This window comes from Lontra canadensis, unplaced genomic scaffold (genome assembly GCF_010015895.1).
Source record: "Lontra canadensis isolate GAN:19392208 unplaced genomic scaffold, GSC_riverotter_1.0 scaffold23, whole genome shotgun sequence".
In the NCBI taxonomy this organism is placed as follows: Eukaryota; Metazoa; Chordata; class Mammalia; order Carnivora; family Mustelidae; genus Lontra; species Lontra canadensis.
The window spans coordinates 13,301,398-13,328,613 of NW_022631017.1; the positions used below are offsets into that span (position 1 = coordinate 13,301,398).

Consider the following 27,216-nt stretch of genomic DNA (forward strand, 5'->3'; position numbering starts at 1 on the left):
AAGAAGGAATCACAAGTCTAGAGGAAAACCAGATGCATGTGGGTCATGAAGAGATTCACTGAGAAATTATGTTTAACAAAGAAAGGATTAGCTGATATTGCCAAAGGCTAAGATGAGGAACAAAAGCCCCATTATAACACAGAGATCACTGATAATCTCAATGAGTTTTCTGTGAACTCAGTGCACAAAAGCCAGATTGAGGATTGATGGAGAAGTAAGAAAACTGGATAGTGAATTAGTAAGTTCAACATTTTGGCTTTGAGGTGATGATGAGAAATGGGGGGTGGGTGACTTAGGAGCTAGAGAAGGCATCTTTTTTTTTAGGTAGGAGAGACTTGCATATGCTTGAATATCTATAGGATGAGGAAGAAGTTTGTTGTATAGGAGATAGAAGAGAAAAGTGATATTATAAATAGTTTCCAACACGATACAGTTGGTTATTTTTTCTCAGAGAACACATGGGAAAACTTGGTTGGGAGGTCAAAGAGTAGAATAACAGGAGAAAAAGTCTGGGAGGTAAAGTTAGTTGTCTTTGTGGCTGACTCTGTAACAACCTTAAATCTCAGATGTTTAGTTTTAACCAATCACGGTAATGTCCCTCCCCTTGCCTCAGTAGTCCAGAACCAGTATTTGACCCAATCATGACCAATGAGTAAGAAAGAAGTCTGCTCATGGGTTTCTGGAAAGGAAGACATGGCTCCTTTCTTCTTCTGGTTGTTGGTGTATTTGGGCACGACATCCAGAAATGCAATATTCTGGCAGCCCTGAGGGGAGCCAACCTGAGGGCAGAACCAGCTCATTGAGGCTGGTAGAGAGAGATGGAAAGAAGATAAGTCTATGCATCCAGATGGCCAACAGACACATGAAAAAGTGCTCCACATCACTGGGCATCAGGGAAATACAAATCAATACCACAATGAGATACCACCTCACACCAGTCAGAATGGCTAAAATTAACAAGTCAGGAAATGACAGATGCTGGTGAGGATGTGGAGAAAGGGAAACCCTCCTACACTGTTGGTGGGAATGCAAGCTGGTGCAGCCACTGGAAAACAGCATGGAGATTCCTCAAATAGTTGAAAATAGAGCTACCTTATGACCCAGCAATTGCACTACTGTGTATTTACCCTAAAGATAAAAACGTAGTGATCTGAGGGGGCACATGCACCGGAATGTTTATAGCAGCAATGTCTACAATAGCCAAACTATGGAAAGAACCTAGATGTCCATCAACAGATGAATGGATAAAGAAGATGTGGTACAGATATACAATGGGATGCTATGCAGCCATCAAAAGAAATGAAATCTTGCCACGTGCAATGACGCAGATGGAACTAGAGTGTATTATGCTTAGCGAAATAAGTCATTCGGAGAAAGACAACTATCATATGATCTCCCCGATATGAGGAAGTGGAGATGCAACAAGGGGGTGGGGATTTAGGGGAGTAGGAAAAGAATAAATGAAACAAGAAGGGATCGGGAGGGAGACAAACCAAAAGAGACTCTTCATGTCACAAAACAAACTGAGGGTGGCCCCGGGTGTAGGGGTGTAGGGAGAGGGTGGTGGAGTTATGGACATTGAGGAGGGTATGTGCTATGGTGAGTGCTGTGAAGTGTGTAAACCTGGCGATTCACAGACCTGTACCCCTGGAGCTAATAATATATTATATGTTTATTAAAAAATTTAAAAAAAAAGAATATAGGTCTATGATCACACATTTGAGACACTGTTAACTAATTCTGGTTCCTGCCCCATGCTTAGACTTTTCTTTATACAAAGCAATACATTTCCTATTGTCTGAGCCAATCTGAGTCAAGGTTTTCAGCTACTGGCAATTGGATATGTCCTAAAAAATGCGGTAGAATTAGTTGTTCTCAAGAGAGTATTGATGCAAGTGTGCTGGCTGGCTTCTAAGGCTTGATAATATTCATATTTTGAGATCTCTTCAGAAATCTGTGGCCTTTTTATTGGTTCTAAATAGAACTTTTATGCTATTTATTATTTCTGAATTGTATGAACCTCAGTGCTGGGTGACAGAGACATTATTTTAGGACTGAATAAATACACAAGTAGCTAATGCTTACAGGGTCTTATGACCTTGCAAAGTTCAGCTCTAACTGAATTTGCCATGGAAAAAATTGGCCTTCTGTGAGGTTTTTGGCCTTCATGAAACTTATTAATAAGCAGAGAATAAAAATAAAATCTTAAAAAAAAGGGTGCCTAGGTGGCTTAGTGGGAAGCCTCTGCCTTCGGCTCAGGTCATAACCTTAGGGTCCTAGGATCAGTCCCGCATTGGGCTCTCTGCTCAGCAGGGAGCCTGCTTCCTTCTCTCTCTCTTTCTCTGCCTCCCTCTCTGCCTACTTGTGACCTCTCTGTCAAATAATTAAATAAAATCTTTGAAAAAAAATTAAGCAGAGAATATGGTATGTTCAAGTTGGAGTCACAAAATAACAAACTAGCATTAGGTACAAAATTAGGAGCTCACTTGGGTTACCAGGTAAACAGAAATATCACAACCATATTTTCATATGTTTTTCAGGAAGAATATGCCGAAATGCTTTAAAAATACAGTTTAGAAATAGAAGAGAAGTTGTTATTGGATTGAAGGTAGGTTATTTGCCTTCTCAATATTTGATAACTGTCCTTTAATTTCCATTGTTGCCATTAAGAAGACCCTTACCATTCCGGATTTTTTTTTTTTTCTTCTCTGGAAACTTAAATTCTTTGTCTCCAAATTGTTGGACTTGCATGTTAATGTACTGGTGCTGTTTATCGTGTTTGGCCTTTTCAGACTCTTAACTCATGCTTTTTAGTTCTGAGACATCAGTGCATTATTTCATGGAAATTTCCTCCCATTTTTCTGTTCTCTTATGAAGAACACCTATTTTTCAAATGTTGACCCCCCCCTTAACTGACTTTCTGATTTTCTTACCATTTTTCTCTATTTTCCACTATTTTTTAAATAAATTTCTAGATGAATTTGTTAGATTTACCTTGCAAACCATCTACTGGGTTCTTCGTTCCTCCTTCAAACATTTTAATTTCTGAATGTTTATTTTGTTTTCTGAATTTTATTTTTTGCATGTGTGTCATTCTGTTCCTATTTGAATTTTTCAAAATCTTCTCTTACTTTCTGAGAATATAAGTAATGTTTTTCAACTTTATTAAGGCATATTTTGTATATCATAAAATTCACCCATGTCATGCCTAAATTTATCTAATTATGCAATAATCATCATAAATCAGTTTTATTTTATTATGTATTATTTATTTACTACTTTTGGGTTTTTTTCCCCAACTTCTAAATTTTTCTCTTGCTCCTTGTTTTGGGTGCTTTGTTCAAGTTTAAGATCTGGAAAGACCCTTTGTTAACAAGACCCAGCAGGAAATTGAGGATCCCTTCCCTTCTCCCGCCTACCTCCACTAAAGCCATCACCCTACCTTGTTGGCTGGATACTGTGAGTCCTTTATGTGTGTGGACTTTGGATGACAGGGTGACCTCATTCTGTGGTTGCTGGGCTTGGGAATGCTGCAGTATCTTTTGACTGTCCACGTCCCTAAAGTATTTTTAAATACTTTTCCACATTTCTAAAGTATCTTGCATACGTGGCTCTTTGCCTTTATGTTTTCTTTTCCCACTTGATATGGGGGGTATATTAACAACTTCTTCCATGACTATGATGTTTTCTCCTTGCCACTTATAGTCTTTAAAGGTCTTGTGTACGGTCTCGAAGAGCTGCTGGCCCTCTGGGAAGACACCAGCACTAACTGCATAGGCCTGGCTCAGCTTCTCCTCTTTTTCTATCTGTGCTTTGCTGGCAAGCTTACCAACATTGAGTACAGCTAGGGGAGAAGGGGTTTCTGTTCAGTGATTAATTATTTCCACTTCTGAAATAAATATACTGTAGGTTTATGAGCAAGATGTCTGCATGGTTGGGCTTTCCACTGGAAGGGTGGAAAGCCAGCATTTCAGACTGGTAGTGGAAGGCTACCCACTTTGCCTTGTAGCTGCTGATCCTGTTACCTCCTTCAGTATACCTCCAAACTCTGCCGGTAGCAACCACCATCTTGGGAGAACAGCCTACTATTTGCTGTTAATCTGACCTGCTCACCTTTGTTCCAGGCAACCAATAGTTTACATTCTATCTCCATAGATTTGCCTGTTCTGAACATTTCCTAAAAGTAGAATCTTACGTTATGTGGTCCTTTTTGTCTGCCTTCCTTCACTTAGCAGAATGTGTTTCAAGTTCATTCATCTCAGCATATATCAGTAGTTTGTTCTTTTTTACTGGTGAGTAATAGTTTGTTGTATGACTATACCATATTTTTGTCTATCCATTGACCGGTTGATTGACTTTTAGTTTTTTTCCAATTTGGGGTTGTTATGAACAATGATTCTTCAAACATTTATTGCAAATCTCTGTGTGGGTTTATGACATATTCATTTCTCTTGGGCAGATACCTGGAAGTGAGATTTCTAGGTCATATGGTAAATCTATTTTTAACATTTTAAGAAACAGCCAAACTATTTTCCAAATTGGTTCACCATTTTATATTCCCAGCAGCAGTGAATCAGTGCTTCTGTTCTCTACATCTTGCCAACCTTAGTAATTGTCTTTTTTATTATAGGCATCCTAGTGGGTGTGAAATGATATCTCATTGTGGTTTTAATTTACATTTCCCTACTGACTAATGATGTTAAGCATCTTTTTACATGCTAATTAGCCATTCATACATCTTCTTTGGTGAAATGTGTATTCAAATCTTTTGCCTATTTTTGAATGGTTTCCTTGCTTCTTAATGAGTTGTAAGAATTCTTTACATACCCTGGACCTGTATATCTGCATATCCTTCACTGGACGTGTGTTTTACATATGTTTTCTTCCTGATTTGTTTATATGTCCATTTCTTTTTTTTTTTTTTAAATATTTTATTTATTTACTTCAGAGAGAGAGGAAGTGCAAATGGTGGGGGGAGGGGAGAAGAGGCGGAGGCAGAGGGAGGGGGAAGAAATCTCAAGCAGACTTTGTGCCAAGCATTTTTCATGTATACATCTTGTACTACCTTTGTTACATCTCTTTCCTAAGGATTTTATTCTTTTTGATACTATTGTAAATGGAACTATTTCTTAATTTCATTTTCAGTTATGTTCCTGACTAGTGCATAGAAATACAATTAATTTGTGTATATCTATCTGATATTCTGCAACCTTGCTATATTTGTGTGTTAGTTGTAATAGTGGTGTTTTTTTTTTGTAGATTCCTTAAAATATTCTAGGTATAGGATTATGCCGTCTGTGAATAGAGATAGTTTTACTTTATCTTTCCTATCTGGATGCCTTTAAATACTTTTTCTTGCTGATTGGATTGGCTAAATCCTCCATACAACATTGAGTGGAAATGGTGAGAACAGATATTCTTGGTTTATTCCTGAAGTTGGGGGGCATTTGGTTTTTAAATATTAAATATGGTTTTCACTGTAGTTTTTTTTTTTTTCTTTTTAGATGATCATTCAGATTCAGGAAATTCCCTTCTATGAACAGTTTTATGAAAGATTTTATCAGGCATGTGTGTTGGGTTGTGTCAAATGCTTATGAAATTTATTCTTTATTTGATTAATATGGTATATGACATTAATTGATTTTCAGATGTGAAGCCAACCTTGTGTGTTTCTAGGATAAATCTCCCTTGGTCATGGTATAGAATCCTTTTTGTATGTTGTTGGCATTGGTTTGCCAATGTTTTATTAAGGGTTTTTACATCTATGTTTCTGATCAATATTAGCTGTTTTTATACAGCCAAATCTAGATTAGGTCTTACATTTTTAATTGGCTTAAAAAAAACAAAGATGGAATATTTCTTGACATGTGAAAATTACATGGAACTTAAACTTCAGTGTTTATGTATAAAGTTTTTAATTTTTTTTATTTAAATTCAATCAATTAACATATAATGTATTATTAGTTTCAGAGGTAGAGGTCAGTGATTCATCAGTTTTATATAATACTCAGTGCTCATTACATCACATGCCCTCCTTAAAGTCCATCACCCAGTTACCCCATTCCCCTACCCCCAGCAACCCTGTTTGTTTCCTATGATTATGAGTCTCTTTTGGTTTGTCTCCCTCTCTGATTTCATCTTGTTTTATTTTTTCCCTTCTTCTATCATCCTCTGTTTTGTTTCTTAAATACCACATATAAGTGAGATCGTATGATGATTTTCTTTCTCTGAATGATTTATTTCACTTACATAATACTCTCTAGTTCTATCCATATCATTGCAAATGGCAAGTAAGTAAACTTTTATTGAAACAGAGCCATATTCATTTACCTATTGCCAATGCCTGCGTTCACATTGCACCAACAAAGTAGTTGCAACAGAGACTGTATAGCCTATAAAGTCTATAACATTTATTGCTTATTTTTTTACAGAGAACATTAGTAACTTTTTTTCTGCTTCTTTATATTTGTAGTAATTTTTGTAGTAATTTTTGGCTACTTGCTGGATGTTGTGAGTATAGGCAATAGAGATTTTGGATGATGGTATCTTTCTCAACAGAACATTAAATTTTAATATGGAAGGCAATCATCAACTCTGTCAACTCTGTCCTGTTGAGGTTTGGTTTTTGGCTCTCTTAGGAAGAGTCCTCTGTCCTAGAGCATAGCTCTTACTGCCATGACATGGTCCTTAAACTTAGGGTATAGCCTTTTTTTGAGTCTCCACCCAAAGCCTGGGAGTTCACCAAATACTCTGTATAATCACTGGAATTAATTACCAACCTCTGCCCTCCCAACACTGCTCCCTCTGAAATCTCTGTCCAGCTCTCCAGCTTTCTTTGCTGGGCCTAGAGGTTTGCTGTGTACATGTAATTCTCAAGAGTTGGCTCTGTGTGCAATTTTCACACTGAGTTTTTACCCTCCTTCTCTTAGGTTCCTCCTTTCTAGAACCCTCCCAAGCAAATCCCAGCAGTCTTTGCAACTCTAAACTCTGGGATCTGTCTCTACCCAGTGAAACTACCACTCTCTGATTGGGCACTATTTCTCTGAATTGTGGTTTGGAAATGCCCTCAGGGTAAAGCTGAGATGAATATTGGGCTCACTTAATGTGCTAATGTGTTTCATTTCTTATATATTTCTTTCCTCTAAAGGATCATGGCCTTACATTGACTACTGTCTAATATTTAATATACCTTTTAGAATTATTGATGGGGGACAGTTAATTCTAATGCCATCCACTCCATCATATCTAAATCCAGATCAATTATTTTTTAAAATACCTGTTATGCCAGATTCTTTGTATATATTATTGCTAGTCTGTGTATGTCTTGTAGAGTATATATTATTTTCCTCATTTTTATTGATTAGAAAACTGTTACTCAGAAAGTTTTAAGAACTGATTAAAATGAAACAAGCCAAGTCAATAGAGCTGAATTTGTAACTGAGATTTCTTTGGCTCCAATTTTTACTCTAACATGGTAGAATTCTACTCAAACATAGTTTCTTCCCAGCTGGTCACTGACAAGACAGTATGTAAATTCCCACCTAGTCAATGTCAAGTCGGTATATAAATTCCACACAAGTCAGTGTATAAATTTCACTGACAAGTCAGTATATAAATTTACTATAATTTTACCAAAACATTTACTTTAATATTTTTGTGTATTAAAAATTTAGAGGGAGAGGTTATTGATGTCATCAGTTTAAAATGATAAAAGAGGTTTATTTGAGGATTTTGCTGCCCTATTCAGAGATAATTGATATCTCTGCATCTCTGATTAAAGTAGTAAGCATTATGTTACTGATTTTTTTTTAAAGATTTTATTTATTTATTTGACAGACAGAGATCACAAGTAGACAGAGAGGCAGGCAGAGAGAGGGGGAAGCAGGCTCCCCATGGAGCAGAGAGTCTGATGTGGGGCTCGATCCCAGGACCCTGGGATCATGACCTGAGCCGAAGGCAGAGGCTTTAACCCACTGAACCACCCAGATGCCCCTCCATAAAATGTTTTCTTAAAACCGTATGTAAATTTGTATAGTAATACTCTAACAAATAAAAATAATAAATTATTATATATACTGCCAAAAAAACCCAGTGAGTGTTTCTGGAACATTCCTATGAAATGAATGTTTGTGTCCACCTCCCCCTACCACAAATTTATATGTTAAAACCTGAATTCCCAATGTGATAGTATTTGGAGGTGAGCCTTTGGGAGATAATGAGGTAATGAGGGTAAAGCCTTCATGAATGGTATTAGTACCCTTATAAGAGACATGAAAGAGATGGTCTTTCTCCACAGCAAGAAGGTGAACATTTGCAAATCAGGAGGAAGGCTCTCACCAGACACCAAATATGCTGGTGCCTTGATCTTGGCCTTTCCAGGACCTGAGAAATAAATGTTTGTTAAGTTGATGTTATTTGTTATAGCAGCCTAAACAGACAAATACAGGAATCATTCTCATATTTTTTGGCTAATGTCTTGAGATAGATATATATATATATATATATATATATATATATATATATGTTTATATCTTGAGATATTAAGATAATCATGAGGAAACTGGTACTATCAGTGCCCTTACTGAATAAAGCAAGCTTTCTGTTGTCAAGGACTTACCATGTCACCATGACAGAGATATGCTATTCTATGCTTTTGGACATGGAACGCTTGGCAAATAATACTTAGACATTTTTAAGCTATGGTAATGTAGTCTGACCCTGGAAAATTAGGCCTTATTCACAACTAATAACACTTATCTCCTTCTCCAGTGCTCCAGGTCTCTTATCAGGAAAGGTCAATTATAAACCTACAGATGGTATTCAGTTTCCCCCGAAGAAATAACATTTCCAAAACACAAAAGAAAAAAATTACATAAACAGAAGAGGGGTGTAAAATGTGAGAGCAGTCCTTGACACCTCTTGCTTACTGTCTGTTTCCTTGCTCTGTGCATCTTTTCCACCGATACTGTCCACCGATACTGTCCACAGACTGTAATGATGAGGTTCTGCCAATTTGACTTCCCAATTATTTTATCCATTGCTTGGATATAAATGTAAAGACCTACACATTCTTCTCCTTTCCCTTTCCCATCTCTGTAAGTTTCCCGCCAGCTTTGCTTTCTTCTCTCCTGTGTGAATTCAGTCATGTGAATCAAAACTCGGCTGCCCTTTCATTCTCGATGCCATGTAGCATGTTTTGAGTAGATTCAAAAAGACTTAGGAGAGAAAGAAAAAGAGTAAGCGAGTGGCATGGGGAGAGCAGATGGGCCACTGGGCATTTGGAGCAACGCAAGCAATTCCAGGCGACTGCTCAGCAATTTGGAGAAAATCATCCCTTACTTCTGGAGCATGACGGTGAAGCTTTTACCTGATAGAACACACAGGTGCAGTCTATGCAAAACCGATGAGTCAAAATGCCTGGTGACTCTGAGGACTGAGACATGGGCCAAACCCTACTCTTCCCTACCTGAGAGGAACTCTCTTTAAAATGAGCACCATTAAAGAGGGTGTAGCTGATAGTCACCTTCTACTTCCTAGAAGAATCCAATGGAGCTAGCACTTGGTTAAGTGAAAATCAGATGATGTAATGGTTCGAGTGGAATGGAAATTTTACAATGGTCGGCACTAAGCACACCCGGTCAAAGAGGGATGAACTGAGCAGTAAGCACCATCCTGGAATCCACATGCTCCAGCTAAAAAACTGCATGCAGACCCACAGCTTATTGCCCTCATCCCCTTTTCTTTGGTTCTGAGCTCATGAAAGATGGATTTTGAGGCCCAGGAGGCAGCAGGGGAAAGGGAAGTAGGCCTTCCACATATCTCTTTTGTTTAATTCCATATCAGACGGCCACTCGGACACGTGTCCTTTTAACAGCTGTTCTACTTACCTCTCAAATGCTATTTTGCTACTTTTTAGGAGACAAGCATAAAGCACAGAATTGGAAGGCAAGAATGGGCCTGAGACTGTAACCCCTTTACAAGAAAGAATGAAAACCTTAGGCTTGTACCCGCATTAGGTCTTTTCTTAACAGCAGGATTGAAATTTTTCATCTCTCATCTTGTTCCTCTCCCATCCTGGCTTTCTTCCCTCCTGACTCAGTGGAGAGTTAGATAATTTGGGTTCAACAGTCCAACCGGAGAAATGACCAGACACAAACGCAGACACTGAAGTGCAGACACAGCCCTGAGTTGTGATGTGCCAGAAACATTCAAAAGGAAGGAGGCCAAATGTGAAGGAAGAGGGCACTCAAGCAACCAGTCATTCAAGGCAGACACATGAAATAACCAGAAATGTTGTTTTAATAGAGAGATTCCTACCACGATTTGCCGCCAGGTTGAGATGAAGTGCATTTGATTAATATTGCCTCCATTTGGTGTGTCCCCCAAGGGCAAACTCATTGGGAACTATTAAAGTCTTACCGCCCATGAGGTTACAAACTTTGATCCCATTTGCAACAATTCTTCAGAGTATCTGGTACAAAACTGAGGTGGAAAAATCTGAGTGAAGGGTTCTTGAGAAAGAACAGGGCAGCGTGTTAATTATTAAAGGGAAAATGCTCTAATTTGAGTTACGTTTTGTAGAAAAAAGACCTCAGGGATATTTCAGGTAGTAACTGGGTTTTACATAAAATGAAATGTAGATTGGAAAGCTTTTTGGACAGCTGTTTCCTCAAATTTTTGATAATTAAAAAAAGGGCTCCCAATATTGTTAAAGGGGTGGCAACTTCTTAACCAAACAGTGAATCTCATCTTTTCATCCTCCCCTCTCCCTTGGGTTAATCAGACATAGTCCATTCCTTTCTCGAATGTTATTTTTTCCCCAACCCCACTCTCCTTGGCAAATCACCAGTATTTTTTTATTTGTGCATTTGGATTCAGTGGCGATATTAGCATGCCGTTCTGTAAACATACTTATCTTTTAACCATATTCAGGGCCAATAATTCCACACGCTGACTAAAGTGGAAAAATTTTCAAAATGCTTATCATTTTCCACAGGATCCCTATCCAGACAGTCTAGATAAAGGAAAATGTGAAAAATAGAACTCCCTTAAGAGTCAGTTATTAACTGGAATCTGGAGCAATCGGTGTAAGAGATGCCTGGGACAGGAAACCAGGTTTCCTTTGAGAGAAATACGGTCTTGTTTAGGTCTGTGCCAGGTTCTCAGGGGCTTTCCCCTTTGGGGGTGGAGATCCTCTGGTCAGAGACCCCTTGAAGAAGCCCGCAGGGCCCCCTGCTGGGTGCTTTGCCTCATTTAACTCTTACTACACCGCGGGGAGAAAGACGCAAAGCCTCCGTTGCACAAAGGAGGATGTGTCTCAGAATGTAAGTACATAAATTGCTTAGGGAATCTCTGCTAATAAGTTTTAGAGGCACAATTGGAAGTCGAATCTGCCTACGTTTCCTTCACAGCCCTACAAGATGCAGACGTGGAGTTGGTCTGACATGCTTTTTCCAGTTTCCAGAATGAATTCTTTGTGCGAAGTTGTTTCTCCTCCAATTTCCTCCAGGCCCATTACGGTGAGTGTTGGGGTAATAGGATACTGGAGTTTGGGCTTTTAATCCGGGACCAGCGCCTTGTCTTCGCGTCCCGGCGCTGTCCCGGGAAGGTGGTGCTAAGGTTCCGCGGTGTCGCGGCAGGAGCGGGTAGTCGCCTCCAAGTAAAGGGGAAGGGTCTATCCCCAGCCTCACGCGAACAACAAACAAAAGACAGCAAAACAAAAGACAGCAAAACAAATCCTCGCAACCCCCAGCTAGGCAGGGCCTCCGGTGTACCGGGGAGAGGAGGGTCGGGGCAAGGATGCGCCTCGGGAGCGCCCTCTGGCGAAGACGGAGCGCGTGTCCCCGCCCTGGCCCCCCTTCGCCGCCGCCGCCGCCGCCGCCGCGGCGCCCCCGCCCGGCTCTCCGGGTTCACTCTCGGTCTCTCACTCCGTGAGACACAGACGGCAGCTTTCCGAGCGAGCGGGGGACAGGCTGAGGCGGCGCCAGCACAACTGCGCCGCTCGCCCCGAGAGGACCTGGGCGCCGGGAGAGAAGGCAAAGCCCGGAGTCCCATCCCCTCTCTCCCCGGGGCTCTACTGAGCCGACGGGCAGCTCGGCGGCCGCGCGCGGCCCCCTTTGCGGCCACTTCGCGGGGTGTGCCAGGACTTGGGGAGCGGCTCGGGAAGAGCCGGGGCGGGAGAAGGCGGCGGCGGAGAAAGGGGGCGCGCACCAGGACGGGAGAGGAGTGAGTGGCGGGCTGGGCGGCGGCGGCGGCCGTAGCTGCGGGTACCTCCCGGCCTCGCCGCTTCGCAGGCAGCACCGCCTCCCGGGCCGCGGCCGCCCGGCCGGGTCCTCTACGCGTTCCCGGGCCCCGAGCCGGCGCACGATGCGCCCGGCTGGGTTCTGATCGCCGCCGCGCCGCCGCCTCCGCCGCGATGATCCCCCCCGAGCCGCCGCAGCAGCAGCTGCAGCCGCCGCCGCCGGCCCCGCCGAACCATGTGGTGACCACCATCGAGAACCTGCCGGCCGAGGGCAGCGGCGGCGGCGGCAGCCTGTCCGCCTCCTCCCGGGCTGGCGTACGCCAGAGGATCCGCAAAGTGCTGAACAGGTGAGCCGGCGGGGGCGCGGGGCGAGGGCTGCGGGAGCCGGGCCCCGGGTCTCGCCGGACCCCCGGCGGCCCTGAGGCCCCTAGGGACGGAGTCGCGGCCGAGGGAGACTGAGGAGACCCGGCGACGACGCGCCCCGCGCCTGCTGGGAGGCCGTGGCAGCTTTGTCCCAGAGCGGGCAGCCCTGGGGCGCCCGGGCTGCCGGCTGGTCCGAGGCGGGAGTTCGGGGAGAGGCGGGGTTTGCTGCCCGGCTGCGGTGTGTCTGCACTCACACCCTCGCACACGCGTGTTGCCTCGGTCCCCTTACCCACTCGGACCTCAGCTTTGCGCCCCGGGGACATGGGGGGACCCAAGGGTGGCCCGGGCGGAGGCGGGAAGACGCGGGGCTGCGGGGATGGCGAAGAAGTCGCCGGCCTCGCGCTGTCGCCCGCCACGGCCGGATGTCTCCAGCCTCCACGCGAGGGGACAGCCCGGGCGGGCAGGAGGGGACCCACTTCTGTCTGACGTTCCAGTTGCCGCTCAGACTCGTCCAAGCTGAGACCAGGGAACGGGAGGCTGGAGGCCTGAATCAGACCCACGCAAAGTGCAAAAATGTTGCGAGAAGGGTGTGAGCAGGAGGGGCCCGGTCGTTCCAAGGCGGGCTAAAGCCAGAGGAGGCGAGCGCAGATCGCCGGCGCCTCCAGTGCTGGAATCTGCGCAGTGAATGGATCAAGGACGAGGCTTTTTAGGCTGCGAATACAGGTTGACGTGAAGATGGGGCCCCGGGTGCCCCTGACTCAACTGTTCCGTGGAGGCGACTTTTTCTACTTAAGTAACTTGAAATGGTTGAAGAGCTGACACTTAAAAAACCCAGAGGATTGGTTTTGTGTGTTTTTATTTAAGTGCGTGTGCGCTTTTTTGGTGCATCTGGGCGGGTAACTCTTAAGGTCGCTCTGTTCGTACAGGTTTCTGTGTAGCACAGTTTTGGGTGGCCGAGACTCCCCATAGAGCTATGGGGAATTCACATAGAACTCTATGGGGCTTAAAGCTGTAGTGGGAGCACAAAATATGCACAGAAATAGGAGCTGAAAGATGGAGTATGGTTTAATTCAGGTATAACAAATCCCAAACCATTCCGGTCCTTTGCGAAGACTTAACATGTACATTAGCTTATTTGTGGGTACTTCAGTATGTTTCCATTTATCAGCAAACAAGAAGCAATTCACCTGGAGTGAGACAGGAGTTGGTAATACAAAGTCAAGACTCTACTTTCCTTAGAGTTGTAGCTTAGGATACCACCTTCCAAAATATTACATTTAAAAGACAGTGGCCAGAAGTTGAATCAAGAAGATGTTGGCTTACTACATGCTCTATAGGTTTCCTATTCTTCACGAACACCTGTGGTTTTTTTGAATTGTAAATATCTTGGCATTGGACGTTTAAATTTTTAAGCAGAGTATGTTAAATATTAATATCCCTCATCAAATTGGAAAAAAGCCTGGTGCAATCGTTCATTTATCTTTGCTTGATTACAAGTTCTTATTGATTCTGTGCAAGGTATTTCTTGATATTTAATGAATCTTAGAGTCCAGAATAAAAAGATCACTGAGGAGACTTGGCTGTCATCATTTCTCAGCCAGTAACTAGCCACGTGGCATGGGGCAGAGCTGCACATCTCCCTGGGGCTTGGCTTCTGCATTTGTAAAACATGTTTTATAGTACTTGTCTTACCGCTCTTGTCATGAAATAATACTAAAGAAATACTAAAGAAACACCTGGATGAATATAAAACTCTACATAATCTCATTTCTTTAGCAGCTTTTTTGTTATCTGAGGTGGGTCTGTGGGAGCATCATAGGCAAATGAAGTCTTAGTATGTCATAAGTAGAACTTTGTGTATTACTAAGCCTTCAGTGATCTGCGTGACATGAGTTGTACTATTACTAATTTACAGAGGAAGAACTTAGACTGAAAGATTGGGCCAGTGACATGTCGTCTCAGGCCCCTCTGTGAATGGGAACGTACCCAGGGTTATAGCCTTTCCACTTCAATTAAAACATCTAGTTGTCTTTCAAAATTCTTCAGAATTTTCAATATAATATTTTATATTGAGTTAATGGTCTTCCCTTGTACTTAAAGGGACAAGAAGAAAACATTTCTTCTGAGAAGGAGCATCTTTGGTATGAAGACTGAAAAAAAAGTCAGATTAAATACAAAAATCTTGATGTAATAATTTCATTAGCATGTTGATGAGTTTGGCTTCTGCACCATGATTGTGTCTACAGGAGGTCGTTGGTAGTGGCTGATGAGTGACTGGGCTCTACAAACAACAATACGGGAAGAAAGTTGAATTTTAGAGCTCTCGTGCCAGCATGTAGGTGTGGCTCCCCTCTCGTCTGAATCCTCCAAGTAGATTGGATCAGTCAGTAATGGTTAGCAGGCTGGCCCACTGGGGCCAGATCATAAGCATCTCTGTTCATTCTCTCAAAGCTTAAAATCCATCTCCCTCCTTCTTTTTCTTCTTCTTTTACTCTTCCTTTTTCCTTAATGATTCTATATCCTTTGCCTGCATTGCTCTATCAACTTACTATCCTCTGGGTTTCAGTTGCTTTTTTTTTTTTTTTTTTTCATCTGCTTCTGGCATGGAGCAACTTAGCTGTTAGCAGAAACTGAAGTTGCAAAGCTGGAAGTTTAGAGCCAATATTAAAAAAAAAAAATCTCTCCAATTTTTGGCATGCAGATATATGGTTGGCAGCATTCTGTTGCTGTGAGCTGGCCAGTAGTCTCTTCAGTGATAGAATGGGACATTGCACCACTGTTAGTTAGCTCTTAGAATCCCATTGGGCCAAAGAGGCAGTGCTGACAGACTGATGATGGTGCAGTGAGATGGGGAGTGTTAGACTACAAGCAACCTAAGCCCTGTGATTTGCCTGCCATTGGTGGAAATCTGTAACAATAGCTACCTGTCAACCCAGAGGAAGAAATGCAAATACATATGCTATCTATATCTACCGGGGATAAGTTAAAAAAAAAAAAAGTACTGATTAATAATTAATTAAAGGTACTTGCTGTCAAGAAGCGTAGACTGAAAAATGTAGTGTTACCTTAATGAAATCTGCTTGACATTATTCTGCATCATTTTACTTTCCTCAGTATAGCCCCTCATCCTTTCCCCCTTCTTTACAGGCTTGTAGAGTTGGATTGCTGCATTTTCTACATGGCAGTTGGGGCATCTCACTGATTACTCACTTTCTATATAGTGATGAGTTTAGATTCTGATAGTATCCAAGATTTTGGTGAAAGAGCGAGGTGCTAGGTAATTTTTTGAAACCAGTTGATGGTATGTGTCACATTCTTCTCCCTGTGGTATTCAAATTTGTTTTGGCAGTGGGATGCAAGAAATCCAAGATGGTTTTAATGCTGAAATAATTGTTACTTCTTTAATTCCCAGAGATTTAGAATAATGTATTGGTTCGAGCATGGAACAAAATATGGCAAACTCTTCCTCACTTATTTCTTAGCGTGGAATAGTATTTATTACCCTGTCACAGGCAAGCAAGATGTGGCAAAAAAGAAAACACTTCAAGGGCAACAGTTGATGACTCTTTCACAAAAACTGCTGAATACTGGTATGTTAGAAAAATAGAGGAGTAGATGCTGGTCTGTATGCTATCTGGAGATTTGCTTCTCTAAAATGATTACTTAATGAAAGGTTTGTGAAAAACGAGTAATAGCTTGTTTTGTATTTTGCGTGTGTGCAGTTTTATTTATCTTTTCGATTTGAGTATTATTTTCAGATCTCAACAAAAATAACTGTGAATTTCTAGTTTTGACCCACTTTCTTCCCAAAAAGAGATTCATTGGGTTGTCTCAAGTTATAAAGGGGTTTCTGTCTTTTTGAATCCTGTAGGGGGGATATTTAGTAGAATGGAACCACAAGTGTGATGCTGGGTCATCCATTCATTTGATTTGGAACTGATGTCCAACTTCCATTTTGATTCATTTTATTAATTTTAAAATTTCTGAAAAATTTTTGAGTTGAAGACCAAGAAACATTAAAGAGGAGAGCATTGGTAGCAAGCCTAAATAAAATCCACATATAAGATAGGTTAATATGTATATATAGCATTTATGAGTCATTAAATAAGGTGGACAGAACAAGGTGAACTAACAGAATGGCTACCAAGAACAGGAGTATGCTGGAACTAAGTAATAGGTACAGTTGATGAGGACATAATTTAGATGATCCCTTTTTATCAAGTCAGAAGGCTCTTGTTGAAAAATTGATAGCGAAGCTCTTCCTCAAGCTGCTTCTTCTAACAGATGTCAGAATAAAAGGAAAGACCAACTAGTGATGAGGATAATTGATACACAGTATTCCAAATTGAACCGGGTGGTGTGATTAAAAACAGACATTTCTAAGATCAGTAGTAAACAAAGGATGTTGAAGGATGCATTTATTTTTAACCAAAGAACAAAATTATGAAAATAAAAGATCATCCTGTATAGTTATTTTTTATAAAGAGGGCTTGGAGAAATGAGCATTTATATTAAAGCGGTATTTGGTTTACTTGGGATAGAGATAATATATTTCCAAATAATGTGTAAAAAAATGGATGCATCTTTGTGTAATTTTCCTTTGAGCTTTCACCATCTCAAGATCCTTCAGAGTCCAGGGCCATCATAATAGAAGTCTATTTTTACTGTACACTGCTGTAATAAAGACGATATAGGAAATTAAGTTGGCTGCCCAGATAGTTCTAAAGTTGCCTAATGCAAGAGCTGATTTATTATTTAATTGCCATTTCTCATAAAAGTAGAATGCAGAATGTGAGAATACCACCACCAGGTTTTAGTTTAGCTTTCTCATTCATTTGAGTTCAGGCCAATGAGCATTCACTGTACCTTTTTCAAACACATTAATTCTTGATTATATTTCTAAAAAAAGTATGCTTAAGAAGTTAAACTCTAATAGCCACATGGAAAAATATCTCACAAATATTTCTTTCTTTCTTCTTTCTTTTTTTTTTAAGATTATTTGTTTATTTATTTGTCAGAGAGAGAGAGAGAGAAAGAGCGAGCATGCACATAGGCAGAGTGGCAGGCAGAGGCAGAGGGAGAAGCAGGCTTCCTGCCAAGCAAGGAGACCAATGTAGGACTTGATCCGAGGATGCTGGGATCATGACCCGAGCGGAAGGCAGCCGCTTAACTGCTGAGTCACCCAGGCGTCCCTGGCATATTTCTTGACTGTAGCATGAACATGTACAAGTATAAATTCATTTATTCTTGTTTTTAATGGCCAAACCACATGACATAAAATTTGCCATCTTTAGTACTGTTAAGTGTATAATATAGTAGTGTTATTTGTGTGCACATTGTCATGCAACATATGTCTAGAATTTTATCATCTTGCAAAACTGAAACTGAATCCATTAACCAACTCCTCTTTCTCCCTTCCATGCTGACCCTGGCAACTAGCATTCTACTTTTGTTTCTAAGAGTTTGACTTTTCTGGATACCTCATGTAAATGGAATCATGTAGTGTTTGTCTTTTTATGACTGGCTTAATTCACTTAGCGTAATGTCCTCATGTTGTGCCACCTGAGAGAATTTCCTTTTTTAGGCTGAATAATATTCCACTGTATGTATACACCACATTTTCTTTATCCATTTATCTGTTGATGGACATTTAACTTCTTCCATCCCTTGACAATGTGAATAAAGCTGCAATGAGCATGAACGTGAAATATGTCTTCAAGATCCTATTTTCAATTTTTGGGGATATGTACCCAGAAGTAGGATTGCTGGATCATATGGTGATTCTATTTTTATTTTTTGGAGTTTTTCATAGCATTGGCACCATTTTATATTCTCACTCACAGTGTCTAAGCAATTTCTCCACATCCTTGCCAACACTTGTTACTTTGTGTGTGTGTGTGTGTGTGTATTTATTGTGGCCATCATCAGGGTTGTGAAGTGAAATCTCATTGTGGTTTTGATTTGCCTTTCCCTAATGATTACTGATACGAGCAGTTTTTCATAAACTTTTTGGCCATTTGTATGTCTTCGGAGAAATGTCTACTTAAGACCTTTGCTCATTTTTAAATTGGATTTTTGGGGGCTTTTTAGTTGTTGAGTTGTAGGAGTTCTTTATGTATTCTGGATATTAATCCCTTATTAGATATATGGTTTACAAGTATTTTCTCCCATTCCATTGGTTGCTTTTATACCCAGTTGGCAGTTTCTATGTTTATTTGTTCTTAATCACTTACTGTGTGCTGAGCCCTCTTCTGGAGGACACATAGATAATAAAACATGATTCTTGGCCTGAAGGACCTCAAAATCTAACTGGGTAATCAGGCACATGTTCTGCTACTGGGAGTGAATCATTATAACCTGTAACCTGAATTTTTATGGATAATGTCTAATTGTATGCCTCCCCATATCTAGATACTAGAGTCTTATAAATAAGTTGTTCAATATGCAATCCATATTAAACTTCTCATTCTACCATTTTGACTTTATACACGGACTACTTGTATGCACAATAGTTAAGAAGAAATTTCAGGGGCGCCTGGGTGGCTCAGTGGGTTAAAGCCTCTGCCTTCGGCTCAGGTCATGATCCCAGGGTCCTGGGATCGAGCCCTGCATCGGGCTCTTTGCTTAGCGGGGAGCCTGCTTCCTCCTCTCTCTCTCTCTGCCTGCTTCTCTGCCTACTTGAGATCTCTGTCTGTCAAATAAATGGATAAAATCTTAAAAAAAAAAAAGAAGAAATTTCATAGGAAATATCAAAGAAAACAGTAAAAATAAATATGTCTTAGAAAGTGTTTTCTTAGAAAAATGTCACGCCTCAGTCAGTGGCAATTAAAGTAATTTGTTTAAGAATACTATTATTAAAAATTTTTAATGATTATTTTCTATTTGATTTAAATTCCGAACTTTCTCTGAAGAAATTTTTGTAAAGGTTTTATTTATTTAGTTATTTATTTGAGAGAGAGGGAGCCAGCTTGTGCACATGAATTGGGAGGAGGGGCAGAGGGGGAGGAAAAAGTAGGTTCCCCCCAGGGTCCATCCCAGGGCTCCATCCCAGGGCTCCATCCCAAGGTCCTGGGATCATGACCTTAGCCGAAGGCAAACGCTTAAGGGGCTGAGCCATCCTGGTGCCCCTGCCTAAAGAAAATTTATGTATGTGACTCTGTGATGGTTTAAAAATACCTTAAATACCATTTTGCAAGCTCTGATAATATGTACCACCAATTCTTGCCATTTTAAAAATGAATTAGGGAAAACTACTACAATTGAATAAACACTAAAGGATTTAAAAAACCAAATCAGTCTAATTATTTAGATTTAGAGTTAAATAGGGCTATAATTCCTAATCATTCCTGACTCTGAGATAGCAAAAGTACTGATCCATTGTATAAGACAAACACTTTACTGTTTTCCCATTCATTCATTCATTCATTCATTCAGTATTTATTGAGTTCTTCCTATATGTTGGGCACTACAGGATCACAGCGGTAAACCAGACAGGTATGGGCTAAAGAGGACTCTTGGGTGCCATTGGTAGACTTTCTAGCTGTTATTACCCTTTCAGTATAATTTATCAAGGGGACAATTTAAGTAAAGTAGAAATAATGGTAACATACATCACCTCTCAAAAATGATTAGATTTTCAAGCTGATCTAACTGAGGTGTACAAAAATGCCTCATAATTTAGCTGTTTCACCTGTAGACAAACTACTCAAGAGGAAGACTGAACCCATAATAAAATTACTTGAAGTGTACACAGAGTCCAGAGGTAGATCTTTCCTGATGAATGCAGTACAATTTGTTTCACCCAGAACTTAAAAAAAAAAAAAGGAAGAGGACTAGCTAGCTATAATGTTTATCTACCTTCAGAATGTTAGGAGAAAAAGGAGAAAAGATTTTAATCCCATCCTGCCATTGCAGGGCGAGCCTATCAATAGGTCAGTGCCATGTAAATCAAGAAAACAGAATTTCCTAAAAACAAGCAAACAAACAAAAAAGGAAAATAGTTTCCTGACAATATGAACATTCTGAACAATAGGAACAGCTTTAAGGGACCTTGAACACATGGACATATGTCACAGGTAAGAGAGATTTAAATAGGGCAACAGCATGAGCATGAGTTGGGGGAAGGACTGCATGCGTTATTATATAATTTGATACAACCTAACGAGAGTGTTTGAATTAAAATTAGCATTTAGACAGTAGATCAGATTCTTAAATCTTACATTATAAAGTATACATTTTATATTATAAAACTTACAGCATGTGTTCTTATAATAACAATAGTGGTTATATTATCCTCCTTTTATAGATAGAGAAACCAATTTTTTGTGGCCATACAGCTTAGTGCTTTTGTATGGCTACAGAGGACAGCCCACACAGCTCTCCTCCTACAGAGGAGAGCCCACACTAGATGGAGACAGGGCAGGAAGGTTCAGGGATAGCATTTTCCCTTGGCATAGAGAGATAAGGTCTTAGCGAGGGCTGCTATAACAAGATACCATAGACTATGTGGCTTAAACAATAGACATTTATTTCTCACAGTTCTGGAGGCTGGGAAGTCTGAGATCAGAAGGCCAGTTGAGTGAGTGTCTGGTGGGGCCTTCTTGACTTGTAGTCAGCCATCTTCTCCTATCTTCAGTCTGCAGTGCAAGAGAGCAATCTCTCTCCTATCTCTCTTTGTAAGGGTACTAATTCCATGATGGGGACTCCACCCCAGTGAACTCACCTCAGTCTAACCACCTTCTGAAGGTCCCACCTCCAGATACCATCACACTGGGGATTTGGGCTTCAACTCATGAACTTTGGGGGGACATAATCTTTCAATCCACGGTAGAAGGAGGGTAGAGAAAGGATGAAGCCAAATATGGGGTAAAAGATAGTAAGAGGAGTAAGTGTCCAGTTTGACAGTATTATGTGGAAGGCAAAAAGGCAGTGGAGTGGAGTAAGGTTAGAATTGTAAGGTGGAGACAGACACTGGGCACTCTTAGGTGCTCTGATAAAGAGTTAGACTTCACTCTAACTCTTGTGGGTTATTGAATAGAGAAAGGACATGATCAGAGATGTGCCTAAATGTGTTATTCTGAACACAGTCTGTAGGACAGAGGGAGAGGGGACGGACCGAGGTATGTGGGGCAAGTTAGGGACTACCATAGCCATTTAGGAGAGCGGACAAAGGAATCTAAATGGGACGGAGGCAGGGAGAGGGAAGTGCTGTGATTTGGACAGAATCTGGACCAAGATCAGGAAGAGGAAGATTAGATTATTTTGGAGAAAGTACCCAAGAGTGCCTACAACATTGTGGGTGTTTTAATACCTGTTTTACAAAATGGTATTTAAAAGTTGTTTTGAGGAAGGGATCTGCTCACCATGGCAGAAGAGACCTAGGGTATTGCGTGAACTACACAGACAGCCAGGAGGACAGCAGCCAGACAATCAGAGTGTGGTCCCAGGATCTGTGCTGGTTCAGAAACTGCATAACCAGAATGTGACATGAACAGAAATCGACAGTGAGCATTTAGAAATATCTATAGATAGCCGACAGAACTTTTATGTCTTTCCTTCTAATATTAAAAATGGGGTCATGTATTTTGGTAAGAGTTTGTTTTTTGCCATTTTATTTTTCTAGTAGCTGGTTTTTAAAGTTGCATTTCACAAAAGCATTGCCTGCAATGAATGGAAAGGAACAACTGATATCTTATAGTACATAGTTCGAGAGGCACGCACTGGTCCCAGCCCAGTATCCGAGAGGGAGCAACTGGGAGTCTGGATTCAACAGTGAATCTAGAAGTGCATCTAATCCCAGGGTAGGGGTTCCTTATAGCAGTAGCATTAGGCTGGTGCTAGTCACGGCCTTGGAAATATCCCAGCTGGTGCTATGAATGCAGTATATTAGCTCAGAGGGCCAACTACATTAAGTATCAGGGACTCAACCCAACAGCCTGGGTTGGGACTCCCACCTTAGATGCTAGGCAGGGTGACTTTTACAAGTGGGAAGTGGTACAGCACAGAACCCCACTTCTGTGGAATGGGTTGTAAGTGGAGATGCTACCTTTCAGGGATCACGAGGTGAAAGAAAGCACATTCTGAGTGAGAGAAAGGAGAGTCAGGGTTCCGTAGGTGCTGGTGTGAGTGGCAGAGCCACTGTTAGGGCTTCCTTTCAAGCTCTGAGGAGCAGACACTAGGAGCTCTGCAGCCATTCGTCAGATGATGACTGTGTCGGGTAAGAAGCATCATCTGGATATTGGGGATACCACAGGGAGCAAGGCATAAAAGACCTCCACTGTCATGGTGACAGCATTGGAGTTGGGGCAGGCAATGAACAAATACTAAGAAAGCTATCCTGTTGTGCTAAGTACTACACCGACAGTTAAAGTGGGGGGAGGCAACAGAAAGGCAGTGGGTGGTGCTTTGACTTGAGGGGTCAGAAGAGACCTCTCTCTCTCTCTCTCTCTCTCTCTTGTAACACTGAAGCTAAGACTGGAATGATCAGAAGGAACTGGCCACTTGAAGGTCACTCCAGGCTAAGATGCTAAGGTGAGACAAGTAGGCACAATGCACTGAAAGAGAGGGAGACTGAAGTGCAGGATGGAAGTGAGCAGAGGAGGGGAGGAGCTCACAGGGGACGGAGGCATTAGATCTTTTAGGGCCTCAGAGGCCAGGAGAAGATTTTGGGTTTTATAAGTGGGAGGGGGAGCAACTGGAAGGTATTTAGCAAAGGAGTAATCTGGTTAATGCTTTGGAAAGACTATTCTAGCTGCTGTTGGAGAATGAATTGTAGGAGAGGTAAGCGGTTACTGGAGGAAAGGAGGTGTTAGAGGCTTGGACTGGAGGGTGGCAATTGTGGTAGAGAGAAACAATCATGTTTTGGAGTGATCTGAGCTGGGAGATGGAGTCCATGGGACTAGGTGAGTGATTTGAAGAGGCTGCTGAAGGAAAAGGATAAAACAAAGTTCTACTTTGGGGGGCTTGAGAAATTGAGTGAGTGAAGGGGCCACTGTCTTAAGATGGGAAGGGCAGGGAGAGTAACATATTTGTGGTGGAAAAGTCAGGCAATTACTTCTGGCAAGTTCTTTTAGAAATGTCTAGTGGAAATGTCCAGTGACAGCTGGAGTCTGGGTTTCTGGGGAGAACACGGGGGCTGGGGATTTGCATTTGGGGGTCACCGGGTGCCCTGGGTGAGATCTTCTGGAGAGACAAAGTGAGATAGCGGACGAGAAGGGTCCGTGGTCAGTCTGGGCAGTGCATCCACCTCTGAGCTAAGGACCTGGAGGAGGAGAGGTCTGAAGGAGGAGAGAAAACAGGAGAGTGTGGTATTCAGAAGCCTAAGGGAAGCAAGGAGGGAGGGAGGAGATAAAGGGTGCACAGTGCTGAAGTTATCAAGGGAAGGACAGAGGAGTAGGCAATGGCTCAGCAATGTGGGAACCTTGGGGGCCACGAAAGGCACAGGTTCAGTGTGGTGGTACGTGGAAGCCTGAATGGAATGGCTGGGGAGGGAAAGTGGGAGAGGCCTTCAAAACATAACTTTTGAGAAGTTTTTCTCTAATGAGAGGCAAAGGGAGAGTCTCTTAATAGAGGAGATAACACCAGAGGTCTGTGTGTCCGTGGGGATGGTAGTGTGTTAAGGGGGGAAGTTGCATGTGTGGGAAGGAACAGGATAACGGAAGAGGGGAGAGCCTTGAGAAGGCTAGTTGGTGGGATCCAAAGGAAGGGGGGAAGGTTGGACATTCTCCATGATACAAGAGAGGAACACAGCATGTGGGTGTAAATGAAGGTGATTTGGTAGATTTTGATGGAAATAAAAGTCCGTTTCTGGCTGGGGACTTCTCTTTTTCTTCGAGCTCTAAGGAAAGGATTATCAAGGAAGGTATGAGAATGAAGGAGCTAGGTGCTGGGAGGGGTGTAGGACATCAGTGCAGAGGGAAGTTGGTACCAGTCATTTTGAAAAGTCAGAAAGGAAATATACGAAAGAAGTGTAATAGGATTGAGGGACAGTGCTGTGTGCTTATTTGACATTTGTGGGGGGGATGACGTAGGGGGTGTGATGGGCAGAAAGAAGTCTGTCCTGGATAGGGTTAACTCAGGAACAGATCTGGGCCCAAGTGACACAGGAAGCAAGAATCCTCTGTGAATTCAGCTATGAGAAAGTCAAGATATTAGTACGGGGCACACTGGGGGGAGCTCAGTAGGATATTTGTCCTGAATGCATCTGGGAATAGGGTGTGAGAGACACAAGAGAGAATTAAAAGTCACTCAGAGATTTTGTGTCTGGGCTATTGGCATGATGGTGTCCCCTTCAGAATGTGATCCATATGTTCTGTCTCAGGCAACTGACCAAAGTTTTAGGCTTCAATTTTCTCATTTGTACACTAGTTAAACTAATCCTACCCCTTCATTTCCCGTTGCATTTTGGGGATTTTTAAATGAAATAACATCTGGGTGTGGGCTTGGAAAGCCGCCAAGCACCGTGCAGTTGTTATCCTTGTCACAATATGCAAAGGGGAGCGGGGTCTTCAGGGGTTTGAGCTGCCTTCAGGCCCCTGACAGATGCCGACTGGTGCCCTCAGCGTGCGGAGGCCTTGAGTGCAGGCCGCACGCTGGCCTGCTGGTTTCCCTCCTGAGCCTTGTCAGTCAGAATCTGAACGGGAACCCACCCACCTGTGAACAAAGCACAAGTCTTTACTTCAGTGTATTCCATTTGTTGAAAGCTAGATATGATTATTATTATTATTATTTGGTTTGTTTTAAGAAAGCCTCTTCTTGGGAAGGCTCATGTGGCGGAAGGTGTCTGTCCTGCTGTCTGGTTGCGCCTCTCAGAGTGATTAATGCTTCCAAGGTAGCTGTGGTGTGTAAAGGAGTTCGACAGGCTTCGGGAAGGGGTTAGTGCCTCTTGAACTGGGGAGGTTTCAAAATGAGCCTGGGCCTAAAAGGCTCCATAGAGGCCGGCAGTGGGACAGACAGAGCGGCTCAGAGGGAAGGGACAGAGCAGCTTTAATGTGCTAATGAGGGGAAGCCCAGATGCCAGCAGGATCAGAGGAGCTCTTTGTGACACTGGGTTCCTGGGGATGGCTGGAGTCTCTGTCCCGATCTGTATCCTGCTGTAGGCAGAAGAAACACTGTGCTCTCAGAGAGGGTCCTTTCCTTAACAGATAGCCTTACAGACCACTCTGAAGGCCGGTGGGTGGTGAGGGGCCTCGGAAAATCCCAGGGTCAGGTGACAGCTTGAAAACAGGGAGGCTGTGAGGTGGGGGGAGGTGTGTGTGGGAGGACAGAGGAAGGGTGGGGAAAACCGTTCCAGATGATGTGTGTAGTCGCAGAGAGACTAAGAAGGATATTTGCAGCTAATTACAAAATTAATTATAAGATTAACCATTGTCCCTCCAGTACTGCCAAGCATGGTGAGTGGCATCCAGGCCTGTCCAACAGGAGGTGATGAGTCTTTTGAAAACGGCGCAGGGCAGTTTCTAGCTAGTTATGGAGTAAGTCTGAAACATCATGAAAGCCAACCAAACAGAAACCACCACCATCACCCAGTGAACGCTGGAATGAAATTCATGGTCCGGTTGCTTCATTCATTGATTGCTCTGGAATTCCTCGTAGGGAGGGGTTGGAAGCAGGGTCTTGAAGCTGACTTTGCATAGCATGAACGTAGTATTTATAAAGATTGTGTGTTGGGCGCCTGGGTGGCTCAGTGGTTAAAGCCTCTGCCTTCGGCTCAGGTCATGATCCCAGGGTCCTGGGATGGAGCCTCACGTTGGGCTCTCTGCTCAGCAGGGAGCCTGCCTCCTCCTCCTCTCTCTCTCTGCCTGCCTCTCTGCCTACTTGTGATCTGTCAAATAAATAAAAATCTTTAAAAAAAAAAAGATTGTGTGTTTACTTGTACTTTCCCCATCTACTGATGGAGGGATTGGGTAACTAAAGCTTCCCCAGTCGTCTGGTAAGGCCTTTTCTAGATTTCATCATAATGTCTAGGGTCATTAATGTCTCTGGAAATACGAGTTCCCAGATAAGAGAGATAAATGAAATGAAGATGATCAATCCACTGTATCCTGACCCTATCTTTGTCTCCTGCTTTTCCTTTCTGAAGCTTTCTGGGGTATATAAATATTTAATATGATGTACTATGTATATTATTTTCCAAATAATGATTATTTGTAATCAGTCTTTGTCTACCTGTCTTTTTCTCTCTTGCTCTGTTTTTCATTCTTACTCTCTCTCTCTCACACATACACACATACACACATATTGATAGATGATAGTTTTCCATTGGAATAGTTTGTCTTTCTTATTTGAAAACAGCTGTCACATTTCCTTACCACGCTTTTTTGGGGGCTCAGAGTTGGTTCAAGAAGAATGCTTTATTTTTAACACGTTTTATTTTTATTTTGGAACTATACTGAATTAGTATCATCTAAGAAAATAAAAATATTCTGTGTGGAATGACCTATGAGCTAGCTCTACCTGAGAATGTCCCTGGGCCTACAGAATAGCCACCCCAGCCTGCATTTCCCTGACCCATAAATGGTTTTATTACAATACTCCAGGCTCCGGGTGATAATGAGTCTGGTGACTTGACTTTAAAAATTTTCCCTCTCCACCTGCTTTGGTTCTAACAGTTT

The 27,216-nt window shown here is 42.1% G+C and overlaps 1 protein-coding gene and 1 pseudogene across 1 annotated transcript in view; one reads left to right on the forward strand and one right to left on the reverse strand.

The window, feature by feature from the left end:
- Window positions 1-3,302: 3,302 nt before the first annotated feature.
- On the reverse strand, window positions 3,303-4,068 carry LOC116870358 (annotated as a pseudogene).
- Window positions 4,069-11,910: 7,842 nt separating this feature from the next.
- Window positions 11,911-27,216, forward strand: part of SLC35F1 (solute carrier family 35 member F1) — a 385,982-nt gene continuing 370,676 nt past the window's right edge. The window contains exon 1 of the mRNA XM_032862394.1: window positions 11,911-12,588. Coding sequence (XP_032718285.1) covers window positions 12,416-12,588 — 173 coding nt within the window. The 5' untranslated portion in view covers window positions 11,911-12,415. The remainder of the gene's footprint in view (window positions 12,589-27,216) is intronic.